Raw genomic sequence first — 23,196 nt, forward strand, 5'->3', positions numbered from 1 at the left:
GAAGCGTGTCTAAAGGCAGAAATCATTCACCAGTCTAGACGGTGTCCTTAAGGCGTATATATACGGTAAAGATAAAAGAGTGAGGTCATAAAATGTCTTGAGGTCCATCAGAAGAAGGCGTTTTAATTTTTCCCACCAGTAGACTTTTCCGCGGACGCATTGCGAATTACATACTTTTATTTCCCCTGGCTGTCCCGAGAACTTGAACTCCAAGATGAATCGTACACATCCAGCCTTCCAGGCGAGGAAGAAGCACAAAACTCGCCTCAGTTTTTCCCACGAGTGAATGATTCGAGCTTGCACTTCTGAAATAGAAGTAATCGATACGCTGCTTACCACATGCACACACACACACACACCACACACACACCACACACACACACACACACACACACACACATTCAAAGCACCTACACAGCGACTCGGATATTATTAGGTTTTATACAGAAGAACCCGAAGAGACACTAGAGGCAAAGCATTAAACGTTGCAAAACATCTGAAATGTTCAATGTTGAAGACAACAGGTGTATTTGCACCGAAAATATTTGTATAGCAGTATAAACCTTAGCAGAGCAGGGGTCTTCAATGTTTTTTAGTCCACGGACCACTCAACTGATGGAGAGATTAAATAGGGACCCCCTACCTACTACATGTGTTCTATATTTAGCTCGGCCTAGTGCTATTTATAAATAGACATTATTATTATCATTTTGCATTTAATATTCCGCTATTCAAATAATATGCAGGTTCAGATATAATTTTTTTTTTTACTTTAAACGTGCAACAGTAGGATGATCATGCAACTGCTGTAAACATAAACATACCTGACATAAACATATATATATATATGTATATGTTTACGTCAGGTATGTTTATGACCCCTAGGGGTCACGGACCCCCTGTAAAAGACCTGTGGGTTAGAGGATTAAAGACTGTGACAGCAAACCTACAGAGAGAGTTTTTTATATCTAAAATATGTACACTTATATTGTCCTTTTCACGTTTTGTAATGTGCTTGGATGGGCTTCATTTTCAACTACTGATGTCATCACCTCACATGTTGTTTAAATTCTAGCTTGAGAGGGAGGAAACAAATAAAATCCATGTATTTTTCTCCAGATTGGGTTTGTATAGAAAGTGCAGGCAGATGAAGATATTTAAAAAGATATTTAAAAGACTTCCGCTGCAGTTTTTTAAAGGCCAAAGAACACATTCCCAGCCAGACACCTGTTGTGCGCGTGTGCTAAACATATCAGTGTAGCCTCTATGTGTCACGTGTGGAATGACTGTGAGCAGAGTAACATTTTTCTCCTTAATTGCTATGACAAATCCAGCTGTTTTATCTGAAGGCAGAACCGATTTCGCCGACTCACCCTCCGCGCACCCCTCCCCAATGGCTGCGGCAAGTGCATCACATGTATCACTGTTTGAACTAACACATGTGGCGTATGTAGGAACACTCTGCTGCACTCATGTTACGATTAAACTGCTCCGCGGCTCTGGGTCCAAAACACAGACACACACACCCAAAGGTTACTGGTATCGCGTGAGAGGTGGCGCTTTATGGCCGCGGACATGGGTATTCCATTATTCCCACCATCTTTTGCATCTCCATGGCAACTGGACCAACGCACACACACGCGCAGACACACATAATAGTCTGTAAAGAGCATAAAAGGAGGTGAGCATAACTCAGTTTACTTAGGAGCTCTCTCTACTTGACTGCTCTGCCAAGAATTGCCATTGTGATTTCCAACCAATTAGGCAGCCATGGTGCAGAGGCCAAATGAGACCTGTTACTATTATCTAACCGCTCATCTTTTTATAGACTTGCGTGTCGCAGCTGCCCGCAGTAGAAATGCAGTGGAAGAAGAAGTCGTGGTGGAAAATAACTGGAACAAATTATGGGAGGTGTTGGATGAAATGGCTCGGGTGGAAAAAAAAAAATGAAAAAAAAAATGCAGATACACACACGGACACACCTTCCGTCGCAGCTGTGGCCTCTGTGCCTTTTTCTTTCCGATCGACCAGAGCTATTGATGTACTGAATGTTGGAAGGCAGAGTCAATAAACAAGAGGAAAAGCTTTTTGAGGGGAGAGCCACTGAAAGGAAGAGCGTATCCACATGCAGTCCATCTTTCCGTGCATTTGCGCGCCTGCGTGTGCGTGTCGTGCGCACGGCGTCGCTGTGCGATCCACCAGTGCGTTTCTACGTCTGAAAGGACTCTGTCTACGTGCTGTCTCTTTCCCTCCGCTCACATCTCTCCCGTCCTCCCTCCAGACTCGCAGAGCTGACTCGTTAATGTTTAATGCTCACTCAGGAAACACACACACACACACACACACACAACCCTCCTACGTCCCCCTAGCGACGCCATCCTCATTACCAGCCTGAGATTTGACCTTTCACCCCCAGACCAGATGGCTGATGTTTTCATTCTGGAGGGAGAAGAAATAAGAGGCTCCACACTGCACAGTGTCATAAGAAAGAAAGGAGGACAAGTGTGTTGGAGGATGTTGGAGATGTTTGACTATCAACATGGACGTCAGATGAAACTATTGCTAAATCGGGCAGTGATGTCCATTTATACGCCTCTGGGAAAAAAATCCAGAATCGAAGTTGCTTTTTGAAATGCTCGCGAAAGAAAACCGCCATAGATTTTCTGATGTGTCACGGGTGTAGAGAACGGTTTAAATTCCGGGGTTAATCCTGCTCGGATTTGAAGTAAACTGCAAGTGTGAAAGCACCCTTAAGCTTTCTCATTTCTTCGCTCACTTTGCTGACTTGAGAAACTGTGACAAAGTCCAGATCAGGCTGCAGGCCTTTGCCACTTTACACATCAAAAGATTCCACAAATCACACACAAGATTGAGAGTAAGCAGGCATGTGTGAGAGGTGGCATTGTTTGGTGAGAAATGTGTGTGGGGGTGTGCGTGCGGGTGTGCGTGCGTGTGTCCACATGCTTTATAGTGTGCGTTGGAGACAATGAGTGAAAGCAGGCCTGTGTACGTGCCAGAGCGCATGTTCGTGTGTAGCTACCGGTATGCCGATGGCACCCTCAGCTGGTGGCAGGTCCATGATAGGGGTACCTGACTCCATCAGTTATCTATCTATCTATATAACTGTCTATATAACATTAGGGAGGAGAGGAATAAAATTCCCAGACAAGAGGCAGCAATGAATAAAACATCACACATTCTCTAATATAAAGGATAAAAAGTGATCACTCAGCATCAGGGCCCAGTGGCGAGCTGGAGGCTGTGCACATGAAAAATTGTTAAAATATGATGTCTAAAAGTTTGTATAGATGTGCCAAGCGTGAGTTCCTTTAGCAAGGTAGTTCAAAGCTTCAAAGCAGAGGTGACTCGGTAACAAAGGATAGCAACGGTCAGGGGATACTTGACTTCATAATGGATCAGAGGTTTATACATGAAGGGAAACGAAAAGGCTGGAAAGGATTTGTCTTGAATGGACAGTGATTAGGGGAAGGTAGGTTTAACAAACAACATCAGGAATGCATGGTTTTACAGTATATTCTATATATTGAATCTTTTATATTTTATATGCAGGGAGCAGGAACCACCACCAAGGTTAATATGCATCAGTTTGTCAGAGCTTGGCAATGCAAATAAGAGGATTTCAGAGTAATGGACAATTTAGATTCTTTACCGTCAAACACTTAATGTAATAAACACAGTTTTATAGAGCGACTAAAGTGCATCTGTTATTGGTACATATACATTAGTAGAATGTCAACTGCATTAAAAAAAAGGGCAATTGTATTTACTAATAGTATCACCAAGAGAAAATCTGCAAAGAAAAACACAATGGCCCTATAACAGTGCCTTGGAGCACACCTTAGCTTTCACAATATGCCATAAGCAAAACGTAAACCACTCCTGACGAGGAAAAAAAGGAGGCTCAGGGTTTTTCCAAAGCAGGGATCAGTTTCACGATTAAGTTCTGGGAAATTTATTATACTCCAAAAATATCTATTCTTGTCTGTGAGTTCTTTTCATAAGCACAGGAACTTTAGATATCGGGGATGTAACAGATTGGTCAAATCCAAAATCTTGTTCCTGATACTGTAAATCCGTCTGTATTAATGATGTCTGCCTTTTCTCCAGTCTTTGGTAATGACCAGTTTTCACTCACTTATTCAGTCTCCTGTACTCTTTGTGTAACTATAATCTTCAGTAGCGTGGATACATAGCGGAAACATAAACGACAATGGTCTTTGAGTTCTCTAGAAAAGTCCCTGGGACTACAAGTTCTGAGTGCTTTGTTTCTGAACGTAGCTATTGATACTGAAAATATGACTTTGAAGAGAGAGCATGTAAGGTGTTTAGACAATCTCAGACCTGGTAGGCCTTTAAGCAGTTTTGAAGACAGCGTGTGATTCACAAGACACTTCAGCATTTGTCAAAGACAGTGGAGAATGGAGAGGTCGCCAGCATCAAATGTAGAGATATCTCTTTTTAGTTTAATCCGATGGCAGCAGATGTGTGGTCAGCTTTGCCAAGCCGCCCCCATAACAGAGGTGAAAACCTTCCGGAGAGCTTCTGCCAACAACCCTGCATGTGTTCACTTCACTGACTCTGTTTCTGCCTCCTCCACAGACTCTCACCGTCCTCCTTCTCTCTGTCTCATGCACAGACATTCATACAACCAGACAAGAAAAACAGAAAAAAGACAGAGTGGTGGGGAGATTAATTTTCCTCCCTGCAACTTACAATGCGCCTGCATTGCATTTTGTCCACTGAGCAGACAACTGGAGAGTCTGACAGCGCGTAGTGACCGAGCGTGATCCGATACAAAGGCCCTAACCTATGCTTATGTTAAGGCACGACCATGACGTCTGTTCAATACGAGCGTAACTCTGAGATTTGTGTGCATGCTTGTGCGTCCTGATTTCTCTTTAATCAGCGAGCGAGTGGAGCAGAACAGGGTTGAATCAGAGACCTTTCTGCCGGTCTGGCTGGCTTTAGGCTGGCACTCCTTCCGTCTAAATGCCCTCCTGTAACCAGCTCCGGATGTTTTTCTGCCTCCAAACAGAGGATGGATTACTCCAAGTATCTCTTCATCCCGTTGTAATCGTCTCCGCTCACATTACCAGGAGAGGACCAACGAAATGCAGACATATTTAAGCAGATTAAAACCACACACTGGCATGAGTATAACATGCTTCCTGTTAAATCTCAAGATGGAAAAGAGAAAGTTTTGATCTGAATACAATATTTTAACAAAGGTTTCCTTTTTTTGACCTTCATTGGCTCCTTATTATCTTTATTTCTCATTATTTCCTCTTTTTTTTTGCCATCCTTTACTCTTTAATTTGTTTACCTTTATCTTTCTCGCTTGTCTTCTTGTTGCTTAAACCATAACATAGTTTTTTTTTTCTCTATCCAAATGCATAGAAAAGAGACCATGCATTGAGCTTCTTCAAAAATCTGTGTCACTCAGATCTTCTCAACTGGTCTCGAATCTTCAAAATGTTTTTGTTTTTCTCTCATAGAAAGAGATTTCATTGTCTGCAACTAATTTTCCTCTTATATGTTCTGTTAATTTACTGTATTAAGAGATTTTTTTTTTGTCAGATAAAAAAAAAAACTGCTAAGGTATATATCAAATTGTCAATTCAGATTTTATGTGCTGTGTCTTAGTCATACACGATTAAGCGTTTTAAATTGGAAAGTGGGGAAAGAAATGCTTTGTAATTATGCCAGCTCTCACTGTGTCTGACAAAGCCTTCCGTATACCTCCCCCTCACCGCGTGTCTTTATGTTGGTGTGTGCTGGTCCCTGCTGGTCACATGTGGAATTACACCATTGGAGAGGCAGGAAGGTGAGATTCATCACACGAAATTAACACGTCTCTCCCACTGAGTGGACATAGTTCCGTACTGTGGCGTGCAAAAATACTTACGTAGCTATTTATCTGTTGCATCTGTGTGCTAATTTGCTGCAGCTCAGATGAGCAACAGCGTTTTTATCTTCGCTGAACATTTTTTAAATAGTCAAATGAATTTATATGAACAGTAAACGCAATTTAGATTGGACCATTCTGCCCATCTATACCAAAGTCACTTATTAGGTTTTTATCTTGTTTCTGTCAGATCTAACTGGGTGTTATGTTTTTGTCGATGTCGTGATTGAAGTTGCTGCTCTGTAAAGTTGAACGAGCAAGGCATTACTTTAGATTTTATAGACATGTCCATAGTAGACATTATGAATTGTTACTGCAGGGAAAGCACAGGTGAATAAATGGCTCAGTACCACTAAGTGTCCCAGTAAGACATGCCAGTGAATCAGAAAGAGCAGAGCAGAGCAGAGGGAAGGGGGGCACGAGTGGGGGGATATGCAATACCAGATATTGACCCGTAGTGGGCGCAATAAGCTTGACTAATTTTCTTTGAGGCAGCATGAATCAATCATAAATTACTAAGAATTTACTGGCACGAATAGATTTACAACATAGTATTACATCTATTTTTATTTGAGCATTCATTAAAATCTCAAATTACAGCTCTGTCCATAATGATGAGCTTGATATGTTACATATTCATATAATAAAACTTTCCAAGTTGGCCTGTTAGACAGTGAGGTTTTATATTAAATAAAAACTAAAGAAAAAACACCAGTTACTGTTATACGAGCAGATGAGGAACGCTGCGGTGTCTGTAGCACATAACCCCAGTGAAAGGACAGTGTACCTGGGCTGAGGTCGGCTTTGTTAGCAATCAACACATTCCTGCAGTGAGTAAACCAGCAGCAGTTTGAGCTACTGTGGAGACATGCAATCCGCAGCTGTTGTACGCAGGCGGCTTCAGGGGCCCAGGAATGTTGTAAAGCAGGACGGCAGTCAGTGATACTCATTAACCCTGCTGGTGATGGCTGTCCCTCATCAGCTGGTTTGTATACTGTGAGTGTGGTTTACAGTTGGGTGTTGAGGTGGACTGGCTGCTACCTCGGTGAACGGGTTGTCTTGAGCCCAAGCACTGATGTTGCACTTTGAAGCTGTGTGTTTTCTCAGAGGTAGTTGGTCACCTTACCTGTTGTGCGTGTTTTGCTAATTAGTTCGAACCATAAACTATAATAATTACGCTTACATAGTGTTATTGGCCATGTTTAAGTTGCATTAGACTCACTTTGTTACTGAATGCAGTTATGTTTAGCTGCCAGTCCACCTTGTTATCTTTACTATGAACCAAAACTACTGTTATATCATTTTATTTTATTTTATTTTAATGTGGCAGGTGTCTGATAAGGCATTACATAGCATACACATGCATCATCTGGAGCATTGAAGACGTTATAAGTTATATTGTGAATATGATGTGATTTTCAAATAAGACTTAGCATAGATTAATTTAGATTCCCATATCTCTGAGATTACTAGCAACACTATCAGAAATAATGACAGCATGTGTCTCTCTCTGTCTCAAATGTTTCTCCCAGGACTCATACAGAGGAATAACAGCACATGATCCTGATATTCCTGCAGCGGTTTTAGTTGTAATGATAAAATCAACACTAAATAATATTTATATATTGATGTGACACTGTCAAACTTAATTCCAAATGGTTTCTTCCTTTATGAAACAACTGTCTGCCCCTTGTAACAGGGGGGGCTTTGAAAACGTCCAGAATGCGTCTTCTGACTGGTGTTGCATTCAATGATATCCGTGTATCTTAGAACTATTAGATAGATTCTATGAAGGACGAAAAGAAACTAGAAAGTAGGAGACAGTGGCTGTGGGGTAGTCTTGTTAGTTAACCTAATAACGTTCAGGCAAATAATAGGTTTAAAAAAATGTCATACCAAAAAGTTCAGTGAACAAAAAATACGGTTACTTTATTAAATAATTTAATTTCTGAAATAGCCTATTAGTACATAAGGCGGTATAAATGGTATCGGGGGAGGAGACGATTGCAGCATTTTTGTTTTGTTTTTTAGAGTAAATGAGATGTAACCGGATATAAGATGCAATAAATTATAAAGGCGCAGATTAAGCCTATTCTTTTTTTGTTTTACATAAACAATGAGACCATGGCTGTTGGAGCTATGGATTACGAGTGTTCCATGAATGCAGCGTCGGATCCCATCCCATTTTTTTTTTTTTTTTAGGAGGGCTGATGTCATTTTCAAAACTTAACTACACTCCCAAATGAACGCGGCGAGTTACTCGCCTCTCATTTCCCAGTAGTCTTCTCTCGCGTGTGTCGGAGCGCATTAGAGAAAAGTCCCAGAGGTGAAATAGACGAAAGAAAGACGCGAACTTCTCTTTTAGAGGCGAAGCAGAAGGCTTTTTAGAGGACTGGAAAAAAGCCCCTCTTTCTGCGGGCAAAGGCGGCTAAACTTTTCCTTTTTTTATTTTTTTTATTTCTTTTTGATTATTGAACTGCAATCAAACAAAATGAATCGGAGCTTCCATAGATCGCAGCCTCTGCGAAACGTTGATTGTAACGCCGTGGAAGTGAAAAGCAAGGTAAGTGATTTAAAATGAAACAGTGAAATGGGGGGGCGTTTGGGGAGAAAATGTGTCTTCACATGGTCGTCCCGTAACGGAGCATGGAGTCGGTCGCACAAATCTTATAATCTTATATCTTATATGGACATATTTTTCTTTTTTTAGTCCGCTCGGTGTCAAAGGTTTTGAGCTGGGCTTGAACGCACCAGCCTGTTTGTGTTTAATTTGCTCTGATTGTTTGCTCCTTCACTTCCGACCATGCAGATTGTTGTGCTGATTTGGCTCTTCCCTCTCGGGCTGCTGGTGGAAAGGAGAGGGGGGAAAATGGTTTGAGCAACACTGCTTTTCAATACTTCATTTTCAAGTCGGATGTTTTCGCCACATTAGTTACATCAAGTGCTGGCGTGGGGCTACATAGTTTCGGGCTCCTCGTTGTTTTGGTTAGTTCGTTTGAGTCTGGATAAATTAAGTTTGAGCATCAAGTGACACAGTTATCTTCCAACACTAGAGCTATGTATTATAAAACAATACACCAGATAACTTATACATTTTGTCAAATATGTTCTTTCTTAAGCAATAATAAGTAAATATTCAAACATCCTCTTTAAGTATGAGACATTTGTTTTCTAAGAGCTTATATTGTTGGATGTTGTTGATACAAAACTGTGTGGGTTATCAAAAGAGTAATAGTAACTTTCCAAAATTTATTAAGACATGGTCTCAATAATAAATGAAATCTACATGTATGTTATGACTTTTCTTTCTGTTGACATGTCTAAACCGAGGCTGGGGTGGTGACTCATTCAGTCCAGAGGCATTTTCACTTTTAGCTGTCTGCCCAGTTTCAGTGGAGGTGAAGGGGCAGCGACCTGGTGCCTGGTGGGTTGCTCCATATTCCCAGAGTGCTCTCACAGGTGATCCTAAGTGAGACATCAAAGGGCTGCGTTTCTCCTTCGGGGCAGGGTCGCTTTCATGCTCGTTCCAGAGAGGCAGGACCGGTCACTTTGTAGGCACCAGAGACTGTTTGCGAGTGGGAGTGATGGGACAGGTTTACCAGCGTCATCAGCATCACCGAGGGGCTGACTCACGGTCACGCGACGTCACGCGTTTCCCCTTTTAGATCAGATAAAAGTCACATCACTCACAATTGCGTCACTTCGAATGCCATTTTGTTCTCGGCCCCTCCGGGTCTGTTGTGATGGGTTTGTGGCTCCCTGGAGGCTGAGCAGCTCCGTCCTGCTGGCAAATTTGATCAGAGTAACCGCGTTAAGAAAATACGCGGCTGGTTTGGAGAGGAGATAAGTGGTGACAGTTGAGGACATTTGAATATTTGTAAAAAAAAAAAAAAAAAAAAAATGTTATCTACTAAGTAGTTGTACCATGTTTGAGTCACTGAAAAGCAGCTGTATGAATTTTCTGAACTTCACTCACCGTTTAATAATAGATTCTTTAAGTAATTTTTAAGTCACAGTGATAAAAAAGAAAAGTAAAACACTTACGGTTTCTTAAATGTCCAATTGTTTGTATTTTTTAGACTTTTCTTTTGCTTAGACTGTGAGAAAATGTATTTGCCATTTTTTGGTATTTCTTGCTTTCTTTAGGCCGAAATTTGAATCGATTAGTTAAGTAAATAGATTGACGAAGCAACATTGCCAGTCACTCTGTAGAAACACCACCCAAACACTAGTCGGTGCTGTGTTTTTTTTTCTTCCCCCATTTGGCTACGTTTTTATTTCTACTTCCTGCTTTACTTTTATCAATGGCAACTGGAACTTTCGCTGAAATTTCACTGCGGATAAGTCACATGAATGCTTGTACCTTCGAACCTCCTCAGCCGATCTTTCCTCCCCATTTTAATCGATCCAAAACAATCAGCGCAAAAACTGCAAAGATGGAGAAGCAGCTGGAAATACTAAAGTGGAAATACGCTACTACCAAGCGGGCCAATCACGGCTCTTGCGCACTAGGTTGCCATGACGCATAGTTGAGAAGGTGCATGTCAGGCTACGCCATTAGGGTCTGGGCTCTTGCCATAGCTACGGCATCAAATTGACGCAGAAGTAGAAACCGCCCACTGAATATAAGAGATGGCTGTTTCAAAAGCCGTAGTACATTTTGGGTCATTAGCGCCATTTTGGCGGGTAAACAACAGGGTGAAGCGCGGTTGCATGAAAGGATGCAATAGTAATTCAAACGGTAAAGAAGTTGATGTTGGTGTTAGCTAGGTGCTAGGGATGTGGAGAAAGCTAGACAAATAGCTCATAAACTAGTGCCCAGTCATAGTTTAAAGAAATGACAGCTGAGTCCAGTTTGGTTTTGTTTAGTACAGCTGTACTGTTGAGTTTTTAATGCATCTGAAGCTGTTTTAACAATAATATGAGATTTTACATAACTCTGGTGTGACTACTGCTCTTCAACACTCTGACAAGCCAACAGTGGATATAAATCAAATGAAATCCCAAACGTTTAAATCTCCAGAAGTGAAGGTAGGGTTTCTATTGTCAACACTGCGTCGTGACTGATGTTATGTGTCTGGTTCTCACTGGTTCGTGTTTGGGTTTTCTCAGGGGAAATTGTTCCAGTGATGAGCTTATCAGGGATAACACTGGAGGTGTCTGGCTGCCTGGTTTTACTCACTTAAAGCTCTTATCAGAGGCCAGAGAGTGTGTATGTGTGGGGGGTGGGGGAGGTTGGGTAGAGTTCACGTTACCTTCACCTTAGTCTGATCCATCTTGTTAATTTTAAAATGTGTTTATGCGTCTTATAAAATGCCAGGAAGGTATTGGGAAATCTTTCTTATGAGTTCGTTTTGACTTACAAGAGCAAAGCAAGAAGCAAGAAGAAAAGCCAGTGTTGGAAGTCGGCTATCTTCCTCCTTCCCCGGTGTGTCGGTTAGACATGTTTCAGCCTGTTGGACGTCCCTACGCCTTGATTGGCCAGGAGGACGAGTGATGTCACGTTTGTAGTGATGTATTCTTAGGTTCGGGTTTAGTACTGAGGCCCGTGATTAATCGTGCCATGTTCAGACTTGCTCACACCTGAGGGCCGAACTCTGCTTGTGCAATTGTTGAGACTGTTCGCGAGGTGCGGTGGTGCCAGGGGAACATTCACGGTCAGAGCAGTGATAGAAGTTACTGACATTCAGAAGTATAATTATCATTTGGTAAGTCAAGTGTAACATGGTTGAAGTCCTACAGAGTTAATTACAGTTTATCCGTGAGTTTAGTTTCACTTTCCAAAATGCCACCTACAGACACTCAACACTGGCAAACCTGTTTGTCAGCTTCTCGCGTCCTCCTCTCATGTTAAGTTGACTTTTATTAGCTGGAATCCAAGTTTGGTGCCAGGCGTTAGAAACGCATCTTCGCATGTGCTCCTCCGGCAGGCTTCAGCGAATCTGGCAGCAAATTACACCCGCCTGGCATCCCCCTAGTCTTCTAACACGCCCCCTCTTAAATTCATATGTCATCTTCTAATTACAGAGCGGCTTAATGTATCCCCCGCTCTTCTTCTTTCCTCCCAGTCAGTTTACCGCTACTCTCTTCTGTTACTATGTCAGCAGTTTTCCCCGTCCTCCTCCTCCTCCACCTCCTCCACCTCCTACTCCCCGATCACCGCTCTGCTCTTCCCTTCTGCTGTCAGATTTCCTCTGCTGTGAGCTCATGATTACAGTAACAAACAGGATCTTAGTCTACAAATTACCTCTGTGATTCAGACGCCGGTGCAACTGCGGTCGTCTTTCGCAGCGTTTTTATTGAGCTGTGCTTTTGGGGCCCACATTGTATCTTCGTATACCCGTCCAGAGTCACATGATGACCCCACCATGACCCTCAGTTGTGCTCTCATTGGGCATTCAGTGACCCAAGCAGGAAAGCTGAAGCACAATTGTTCCAACTTTGCGCTCTTGTGCGTAAACAGTGAGTGGGAGGCAGGACCGCCTGCCACCGTCATGTACGTACGCACAGATTTTACTCATCTGTGTTCTTCTGTTCAGCAGCAACCCGGTTCCCATTTCCTGCTGTTTGCAGGAGATGTGCAACTAAAAAAATTTTTTTGCAGTGATATGATCTGGATGTGCACTGCAACACAAAGCAACAGTGTTTCCACCAGGAAATGATTTAGCAGAGGTGAAAGGCCATCCTGATACTGATTACTTCGTTAGAGGAGGATGCACGGCGCAAAAGTCTCGATCATCACACGAGTAAGACTGATTTAGCCGGTTAGCTTAGCCATGAAGACCTTGCCCTGCAGACAGGTTCCTGTGCAACATCATCAAGTGGGGGCAATTAGAGACAGAAAGCAGGTCTCTACGTGACATTTAGCAGAGCTGATTACAAAGAGTTGTTGTGTAGCATTTCATTTATAGTCGTAATTGCTGTGGTTGCCATATATTTCATCGTTGTCCTAGACCTAGCTAGCTGTCTTAGGTCTCTTGTCTTGTACAGTAGTGCTTCTTTCAAAAGTGCTAGGCCCTAACGTGCACTTCCTACATCAAACCTTGGTGAGTAGAATTGAAGCAAAAGCATATTTGCAAAAGCACGTTGTTGGGTTTTGCCCATTAATATGCATTTGCCCAATGATGTTTGTGCCGAGAAACCACACTGTTCAAGGCAGCAAAGAACGTATGAAGCTTGCAGAGGTTTTAATCACCCAGCTACATTTGAGAAGATGTATTTATTTTTTGTGTGTAAGTTACAAAGGTGGTTAAAATCCTTACCATCGACTTTTTTTTAATATTTTAGATTTTAGACAAGTCACCGCTAGTTAGGCTAGCATACAAATGGAGACGGTGTCTGTTTTTCATACACGACAGTCAAACGATTCTTTTTATTGCGCTTTAAGAATGCTTCTAAGATGATTAAGATCCCTTCAGATATGAGACGGACCAGCTGTTTCACCCCGTTATCTAAACGGCTGCAGGCTGTAGCTTCAGCAGAAGGCAGACACGAGAGCGCTATCAACCTTCACATTTAACTCCTGGCAAAAAGTAAAGAAGCTTTATTGTTTCTGAAATGTCAAACTATTGGTGTAATAATAGGGCATCTGTTGTGTTGTCAGAACCTCTGCTATTTTTGTCACGGAGGTTAATGTTGTTGTGTAACGCAAAAGAGAATTGTATTGCTGTGGCTAGTTTTGAAACTGGTTTTGCAAAAGTTTGGGGTTAATTCCGATTGTTTATTGCTTGGAAACAGTTTTCCTGGAGCCGTACTTTGCTTAAGGTCGTCACCCCTGGCGCAGCGGACTTCCACCTTGTTAATTTAACAGTCACATCCCGGGTTTCCTGTTTCCTGTTTGGCTGTCATGCTGACTGTTCTCTTAATGTCCTTCTTTCTGTTCAGTATGGGGCAGAGTTTCGCCGGTTCTCCGTGGACCGGGTCAAGCCGGGCAAGTTCGAGGAGTTCTACAAACTCATTCTGCACATCCACCGCATCGCTAATATGGAGGTGATGATCGGTTACGCCGACGTCCAGGGCGACCTGCTGCCGATTAACAATGACGAAAACTTCTGCAAGGCGGTGTCAACTGCTCACCCACTGCTCAGGATTTTCATACAGAGACAAGGTAGGTTTTTTTTTTTTTTCTTGCACAGCGTAATTACTGAGTCTTATTCCCCCATGAAATTCATTGCTTTTTAAAAGGAGTTTAGTTAATCATCACACGGATATTGCTTTTCAGATATCCTGCAAATATAAAACAACCAGCTATTGCAGTAACGGTTGCAATTATTGCGCTGACTCAAATCAAGTTTCCCCACAGAATGTTTCCTCATCCAATTATGTCGCTCTCGAGGCCTTTTTGTTTACTTCACGCGAGGCTTTCTGTGTGTGTGCCTGTACACTTCTGCCCCCTTACTGGCTGGATCAGCCGCAGTCTGTGTCTGTCTGCCTCGCTAAGTCCGGTGTCTTATCCAGAGGAAGAGCTTGCAGGCAGATGAAAACACACGCGCACGCATGCGCACACAAACACAAACTGGTGGCTTGGCGGACCCCATAGAAATCAGGTCATTGAGCAAAGCCTGTATCCCGGCATACCAGACATTACTGAGAGACAAAAGATCTGCATGAAAAGAGAGACGTCTTACTGAGCCTCCTCCGTTTGTGTGTATGTGTATGTGTGCATGCGAGTGTGTATTTGTTCAAAGACAACATAGCGGTACCCTGAATGGGAATGGGTCTCTTTCTCTCTCTCTCTCATTGATCCCAACTCTGGAGTGGGTCTTGACGGCCTGCCAGCCGGCCAGCCGGCCAGCGAGCGAGCCAGCGAGCATACAAATGAATCCATCACCATTCACATCTATTCCTACTCTCAATCCTTCTAGGAATGTCTCTGGCTCGGTCGGGTAATCAATGTGTATTGTTTTGATTGTCCTGTGGTGGTTCAGATGCAAAAGTTCACTAGACAATCTTGTCACAGACTTCCAGCGAGAAACGGGGCTCGTGTATTCGAGAGGCTCCACCGGATTGGCTCACGTTGCCGAAGCTAAAGGGGCTCACGGCGAGTCGACCGATAAGAAATCTGCCAGCGATGCTTAGTTTGAAAATAAAATTGTTGGTTGTTAACTAAATGGTTTCATCCAGCTTATTGACGAATGCATGTCTATGGGGCCTTTGGAATTTATGGGTCTCATTTAGATTTGACCACGGTTTGTAACAAACAGTCTTTTTATGCCTTTTTATGGTCAGCTCTGTTTGTTGCACAAACCAACGAGCAAACAGTTTACAAGCCGAGGGCAGAACAAGGAGAAGCACGACTGTTTTAAAACTTCATGAAAGAAGGTGTTGGGTTGTGCCGGAAATACCGCAACACTGGTAAACTGGAATACAACTCAGATGTTTTGTACATGTTAACATAATTATCGTCCTGATCGACTGATCCTGATGGGACGTTCCCGTTTCCTGGTCTTTGTACGAGGTGTAAACCAAGCATGTGTTCAGGAGAAATCCCCTAAGACACCAGAGCTGGAGAAAGTGAACCTCACCGGTGGACTGATTTTGTTGCTCATACAGTAGGAAGGGGCTTACTTCATACTGTGGTGGTGTAAACACAAAGCTGACACGGCGACGTGGTTCGGAGGAATGTGCACTGTTGTGACTGACGCTGTCTGAGCATCCTAAGCCTCGCTGTAGTCTGTTGTTAGATGCTAGACAAAGAGGTGTGTGTGACTGTGTGAGTGCCTCATCGTGTCTGAGGTGTGTGATGGCGGTGGTGGTGGTGCGGGCACGACAAAAGCGTGTGTGATAATGACCGTATCAGTCAGTACCAGCTTGTAAGTACGGGTCATCGGTGGCGTCACCACGTGTCTTCTCCGTCCCGGGCAGCAGACCACCCCAGATGAAAGACCAGGCTTCACTCACACTTTTAAAACAGTGTGACTCACCACGTAGTCACAGTAGAGACATTCTATACAACTTAAATTGAAGAAAAGGAAACGTGTAATCGGGTCCCTCCACTAATAACTCATCTGAGAAGTTTTTCTTTAGTCTGGGTGCAGTTAACACCAATCAGCCACAACATTAAAACCCCTGACAGGAGAAGTGAATAACACTGACCATCTTGTGACAATTCAGTGTTCTGCTGGGAAACCTTTGGACCTGGCATTCATTCATGTGGATGTAACTTAGACATGTACCACCCACCTAGACCAGACCAGACACCCCCATCCCAACTAACAGTACACCCTCAGAAGTCCAATGTCCATTCTCTGATAAGTCAAAACTGTTTTGAAGGCACAAGGGACACGATATTAGGAAGGTGGTCATAATGTTATGCCGTATTGGTGTACACGGACCAACTGGCCAACGGTTTGTAATCCCGGTGAAGCCAAACAAAAAGCTCATGTCTGGTCATAAGGGAAAATGAAACAACACACCTACTGTTAAACTTTATAAAAGTGTTGGATATTAGCAGGCTCTTGGCTATGTGGAAATTTTGCAAACTTTTTCCAGCAGGAGTTTCAAGGAATCGCATAAGGGTGGTTTTCATGTAACTCCATCAGGGCTGTGTGGCACCTCAAGTGACAATCTTTTTGTGTTTTTGTCTTAAAAAAAACAAAAAAAAAAACAGGGGGAGTAAGTAATAAATGAGACTTAGTACTTCCTCTCAAATCTTCTCTTGTTTTCATTCCATTTTGGTGACTAACAGTTCCAGTGATGCATCAAAGGTTTACAGATAGCAGTGTTTCACTGTACGGGGCTTGGCTGACTGAGACGCACAAAGATCTGAGTTATCAGTCCATCACACCGACCCTCCCCTCCGCCACAAGATCACACAATTGGCTATTTGTGTCTGTGTACTGTTTTTTTTTTTCATGTAACAATAGGCATTACATCGTGTTTCTTTTATCTACCTGACACTCCCCTTCCAGGATTAGGTTTCCATTGTCAGTAACATCATTTGAGCACGTGCCGCAGTTTTGCGACCATACGGTAATAACACTGCTGACGATACCTGTTGCTCCCCGCGGGGGACCGACGGCAGCTTCTTTAATGATAGCCTTCACCAAGAGAATACAGGTCTACACGTTTATACCCAAAAATACACGCAGTAGTCGTTCGGTGTAGATGATTACAGGGTGTTTGTCTGCAACCAGATCAAAGAGAATTTAAAGGAAAACAACCATGTGTTATTTTGTGCAATGAATGAGGAAATCCAAGATGATGTAAAACTGAAGACTGGATCTGCAAAAATGCCTCTGACCATTCTGAAGTGACTATTTGTACCATTTATAGTGACATGTGTGGCTCCACGCTGTTTGCACACAGTCATGTGAGGAGGTGACGGAACTTGTTTTCCACTTAAGTCTCTTTGTGTGTTTTAAATATTAGAAATTCTTAACAAACCCGCTCCAGAATATGAAGTGTGTGTTGAGTCTTGACTTTATTTCCAAATAGTGTGTCTCCTTGGATATATTTGAATGTATTTTAATTAGGGATTGGCCGATACGGATCTTTTATCGCCGATACCGATTGCTGATACAGTGTTTTCTCCCTCCATTTACATGACTAAAATGACACAATAATAACAAATGTTACAAGTCTCAGTTTAACCAAAAACATAAACATTTATTCAGCTCAAAGAATATTTAACGCTCTTATGCATACGTGCACTCTGCTAGTGGGGGAGGGGCAATGTATGGGCTGCACGCTTGTATCTAAATCTTGAAAAAAAAAAAAATATGTACATATGTGTCAGCGAATGCATCCGCGTTTCTGCCGATAACGATAAAAAATGCAAATATCAGATTTGCAGATATACAGATATACAGATATATATCGTGTTTTAGTGATTTTTAAATTGTTTAGAAATACTTGCATTCGTGCAGCACTCCGTGACATATGGGCATGAAGGGCCGTCCTCCTTTCTTCTCCTTCCTGTGAAGTTTAACAACATCACAAATGCAGCTTTATGTTCCGTTACCTCTGCAACCTCTGCTGCATTATTTTAAGCCTTGCAGAGGATGTTTTTTGGCAGCCACACAGTGTTTGTCGGTTCCAAAGCTAAGTTGCAGTTTGTTGTAAAGAAGTGAACTACACTCTTGACTCCCGCAACATGCGTCCCCAAAGTCGCCGCCAACCTGGCACATTTCACTTTGTTGTGAAAGGTGGTGCGCATGTGGAGAAAGTAGCTTAATGTGACTCCACATATGATGCCGGGTGGGCAGTTTAGTGCTTTCTTCAATTATTTTTCTCTCGCCATTGACTGCTGCAGTTATCTCCTCCAAAATAAGGTCCCACGGTGGTCCACCGGAAGGGGCTGGACTTCTCTGTATCGGTTTGTAGAGAAAGGGGGGGAGGGTAGTCACTTTGCAGAGTGAAGTTTTTTTTGTGCTGGGACACTTCTACATTTCTCATGCACAAAGAATCGAGAGGAGGGGGAAGGGGCGGGCTGGTGATGGGGGAGAAAAAAAAAATGGGACGCATCTAAAGATTTGTGGTGAAAGAGCAGCTCTGTATGCGGAGGTGCTCCTTGTCTGGTTGAATGTGTGGGGGTGCGGTTGTAGAGGTTAATTCATGTGGAGTAAAGCAATTGATTGTTAGATTGAGGTCACATGCACATTTCAGTGCTTCCACGCGGGGGGAATAATGGACACCGGTACTGTCTCCTTGGCCCGGGCCTTTGCCTCTTTATTAATACAGTTGCTCGTGTACTCATATAGTCGGTCCAGTCAACGTTTATCTGAGGAAACCACGGCAGCACCAACTGCTCATTCATATTCTCACTCAAAAAATGCAAATTAGGACACAGATAAGCCTGAGAGGGACTGCCTACATGGGTATTTTGGGCAAAGATAACTCAGGAACAGGAAATTGTCCACCCCTCCCTGTGGATTTCAACATTCAAGCCGCTTCTTTTGCTTGAAGGATAAACGTAAATGACCCCTGTCCGTCCAAAACACATTAACCTGAATATGTCTAAACCACTCCCATGAATCAGGCTCTAAATGAAGGCTGCTGAGGTGCTGAGAAAACTTGTGGGAAGTAAAAAGTGCGCAGCTACTAATTTTCCGCACTGCAGTAATCTTGGATGACAAGCAGGGTTGAGATAAGGATATGTGAATGAAATTATACTGAAATTTTACCTATAATTACGCTACGGTGGACAAGAGTGGTCTAGATCCAAGTAAAGCACATTCCCTTTTTTTTTTTAATTTGTTTTTTGGTGGGGTTAAGTCTTTGTAGACGGTGCCAGGGGCCTGCACACAGACTAAACTTTCAACAAAGAGAAGAAACCCCTATCTGCCAAAGGACTAAAAGTTTAAATAAATAGAGCAGCCGAGGTAAGCCAAGGTCGCGTCTGCGTGGCCTCGCATCGAGCGTGCTGAGTGCAGGGGTTTTAAAGCTGCCGCGACCCGACTGCTGTCCACACCTGAGAAAACTAGGACCAGATACCAGCCAGCATCAGCCAAACCAAACCAAAGAGAGATGTGGTGCAGAAATGAAAAAAGGCGGCCGAATATTTCAGCAGCAGAGCTGTGCAGTCGTCCAGACCAGTGCCGTTACACAACGGCTTGGACGTCGCAGTTACCTGGAGATCAAAGAAAATATATTTCTGTCCGCGCTTTGCTGACTCTCCTTTCTTTTGCTTTTTATTGTTGTTGTTTTATTTCCCCTGTCAATTTCGTGGGAAATGTGTTTAAAGAAAATAACCTTGGCAGGTTGTGAATACAGGGTTGTCGTTTACACACAGACCCTTTGAGTTTTGGGGAGCAAGACGGAAAGACTGTTTTGGAATTGAAATGTTCATTAGTAGTTTCAGTTTTTATTCGTCATCGCTGGAGGGAGGTGCAAGCTGTTAACATCTTCATAGCTTCATCATTTTCATGGGGGTGTTTCGAAGTTTCTCATGCACATAGAGATGCTAGTGGATGATGGGGGTTGACATTAACCATGGAGTTGAACATTAGCTGCCATCGATACCCCTTTCTGCATTTTTTACGTGGAATTTGGCTCGAAATAAGCCGAAGAATCCTGAGTAAAGAAACCTTACGAAACCACGAAAGCTGATCAACGCACTCTGTGGTCATGGTCCCATTCCTGAAAGGGTTTTCTGTCCAAATGCTGAAATGGAGAGGGCGTTTGGTGGGCTTTAGTTAGTTTTGTCTGGTATGGATTTGTCAAAAAATTTCATAAAGTCCCATTTCCTCATACAAGATTGCAAGCAGACATCTGTTAACTTCAGTGTCTGTAACTGGATTATTTCTTCGTATTTATTTATTTTTTTTATGTTAATATTTTCTTTTCTATATCTATGCATGTATTTCAGCTTCAGAAAGCTCAAATTAACTCCTGTCCTGTAACTAACAACTGTCTTTGTTGTGAGCCACTCTGTGTTTGTGCTGTTGTGTAGTGGCCAAATACAGGAATCCTGTCAGCACATCTGGCCACTCTCTCACCGTGGCCAGAGGGCTTCTGAGAACACGTGCATGCATGCATCCGTGTACTTTTTGTCCACATGTCCTGCTTGCTAAATGGGACTGTGCAGCCCCCCCCCTCACAGAGCACTTTATCCATGAAAACAAGAGAAAGAGCCACCTCGGTAATTGGCGCTGGCTCTTTATCCCACTCAGACCTCTGAGCTGATTTAGTTGTTGGAGACTGGATCAAAATAAGTCTGCCTATTAGTGGAGAAGATTCAGAGTGCAGCTTCGTTCAGTTTTGGGTGGTTGTATGAATAACTAGCATTCCAGCCATTCAGTCGGATACCACGTTGGGCAGAAATCATCCTTTTCCTCATACCAGCAGGTCTATTTTGGTCATGTAAAGGCACGGCCTTATTCCTTCGCCTTAGTCTGCTTTTCTAACTCAGAGTACCTCTGGTCTTTGTGCTTGGTACCATAGAGCAGCCCCAGGCTGTGCACTGAAGGATGTGGTTTAGTGAAAGGGATTGCTATAAGACAACAACCCAATATACCGCCTGCTCCTCCTTAAAGGAGGCAGCAGTTGTCAGTTAATCAGTTTTTTTTTTTAATCTCTCTTGGGCTTTTATTTTCTTCGTTATACCCTCCTCCTTGTTTGCTTTCCCTTTCTCTGAGGGCAGTGGTGAAGTCAGAGTAATGGCAACAGAACAATACAACCGATCTCGCTGATCATCTTGGAGTGCGTTCAAGAATTTATTCTCGGGTATCTTCTTAAACCAGTCCTCATTCTTTTTAGAGTTCAGACATGACTCAAATGTCAAGTGCAAAGGGGGGAGAAAACCACAGCAGACAGTGGGGAGTCAGCCTGACGGTAAGAAAGACAGACAGACAGACAGACAGACCGACGGGGAGGGGAAGGGAGGCGGAGAGAAACGAGCAGGTTGAGTCCACCTCTGCCGTTCGTGAGGCCTGGCCATTATCCTCTTGTTATAATCTGAGCCAACACCCGGAATTACCAGGAGAGGAGAGAGGGCCTGGGCGAGAAGAGGTGGCACAAGCAAGTGACACTAACAGAATGGGCCACAAAAAAAAAAAAAAAAAAGACTTTTATCTGAGCTTTTTGTAAGCTTTAAGGTCACATTCAAAGGGCAGCGGCATGGGAAAATGTGCCGTCTTTCAACTGAGCCCAGTGAGGTGTTTAAAGAACAGCCGCTGACGGAAAGTGGTGTCCTGTTCATCTCTGTGCTATTACAAATAAAGCCCTGTCTGCTGGGGAAATTTTCTGCGCCGTAAAACCTTTGAGGTGGTGTGTGTGGGCTTCTCAATAAAACCTGTGTGTGGCCTTTTCTCCGCGCGTCTCAGAACAATGCCAGCCACAGTTACAGTGTGATGGAGATGCCTGGTTCTTAGGGCAGAGCAGCGACAGACATGCCTTATGGGCTGCTGCCCCTCACTGCAACCTGTCTGGGCAACGCTGTAAATCATGTCAGCTGGCAGATGAGTGAACAAACATCGATCTACACCGATGCTAAACATGCTGCCAGAACGGAGCGCGCATGCACATATTATGTTGATACTTGCATTATTTTTCTTTTATACTTATAACAAAGCATTTCAGAGTGTTCATATGTGCAGCACACACACACTCACACACACTCACACACACATGCATAAGCAATGCTCGTCTTTGTTCTTGAATCCTGGGAGGAGACGTCCCGCATTTTAATTAAACTTCGAGGGGTTGCAGTGTTTGTCAAAAACTATATTGGTGTTTGTGTTTCCTAAGCCCCTGCTTTCATATTGGTTTACGACCCCGCTTTGAACTGCGCCCCCGCTCTCCCACAATGAAGTTTCCAGACATTGTGAGACACTGCTGTCTGTGTCAGGGAACCCTCCCGGTTTTCTGTTTGTCACTTCTGAAGAGGAATTCGTATATTTTAGGGGGCTTGTATTTGAACACATCTCCTGAAGAATTTACCTGATTGCCACTTCTTCATATTCTTCCGAAATCCCTTCACACCTCTGCAGAGGTTCTGTTATGACTGCTCAGTGGCTGAGTTTAAACTGACTCCGTCCTGCCTCTAAATTAGCCTGAAGATGCAGGCACTGAAAACTGTACGATGTGATGAATATAGCCCGGCCCTTCTGGGACAAACAAACAACTTCCTAAGCCACGACCGCCATCGCAGGCGCTCCTCGGCAGCATTGACCCTCAGAGAGTCGACGAGCTTTGAAATACAGCGCTTTATTTCTTTCCCTGGGTTTATGGCCTGAAGTTGGAATGAGAGCCTGTGACGTGTGCAGTGTGCGGTTTTCTGTTTCTTTGTTTTGTGTTTGTTTGTTTTGACATAAGAATAATGTTTGGAGCGCTTGTTTTGGTGATTCTCTTGGCTTTAATTTTAGCAGGCAGGCAATAAGGCTTCTGTTCATCCGTACGAAAAGGTTTATTTATGGTTTTATGAAGACGTGTTGGATTTATTTTTTTCTCTTATAGTACTAGATTTAACAAAGGAGTCCTCCCTGAAACACAACAATAAGCTTCCGTTTAAGACATTTGGCGAAAATGAAATTAGCTTAGCTTAGCATTAAGACTGAAAACAAAGGAAAACGGCCAGCTTGGTTGTTTTTTTGGGCTTTAGAGGTAACATAGACATTCATTATTACACAGCAGTAGGTAAGAAGTGATGGAATATGTGACTACATGTGAACCAACACTTCTCCCCTCTGTAAAACACGAGGCAAAATGCATTTAGAAACCCAGTGCAACTAGAAAAAAACAAACTAAAAACTACCAGCAGGCTAACAGTCAGCTGCCAACTAGCAACCGATAATAAGACACCAGCTAACTAGCCTAGCCAACAGAAGTAG

At 43.1% G+C, this 23,196-nt stretch overlaps 1 protein-coding gene across 1 annotated transcript in view; it reads left to right on the forward strand.

Moving 5' to 3' along the window:
• Positions 1–8,130: 8,130 nt before the first annotated feature.
• The window catches only part of pard6gb (par-6 family cell polarity regulator gamma b), a 30,696-nt gene continuing 15,630 nt past the window's right edge, over positions 8,131–23,196 (forward strand). Inside the window, exons 1-2 of the mRNA XM_047604891.1 lie at positions 8,131–8,489; positions 13,811–14,033. Coding sequence (XP_047460847.1) covers positions 8,418–8,489; positions 13,811–14,033 — 295 coding nt within the window. The 5' untranslated portion in view covers positions 8,131–8,417. The remainder of the gene's footprint in view (positions 8,490–13,810; positions 14,034–23,196) is intronic.

Source organism: Mugil cephalus, chromosome 14 (assembly GCF_022458985.1).
Source record: "Mugil cephalus isolate CIBA_MC_2020 chromosome 14, CIBA_Mcephalus_1.1, whole genome shotgun sequence".
In the NCBI taxonomy this organism is placed as follows: domain Eukaryota; kingdom Metazoa; phylum Chordata; class Actinopteri; order Mugiliformes; family Mugilidae; genus Mugil; species Mugil cephalus.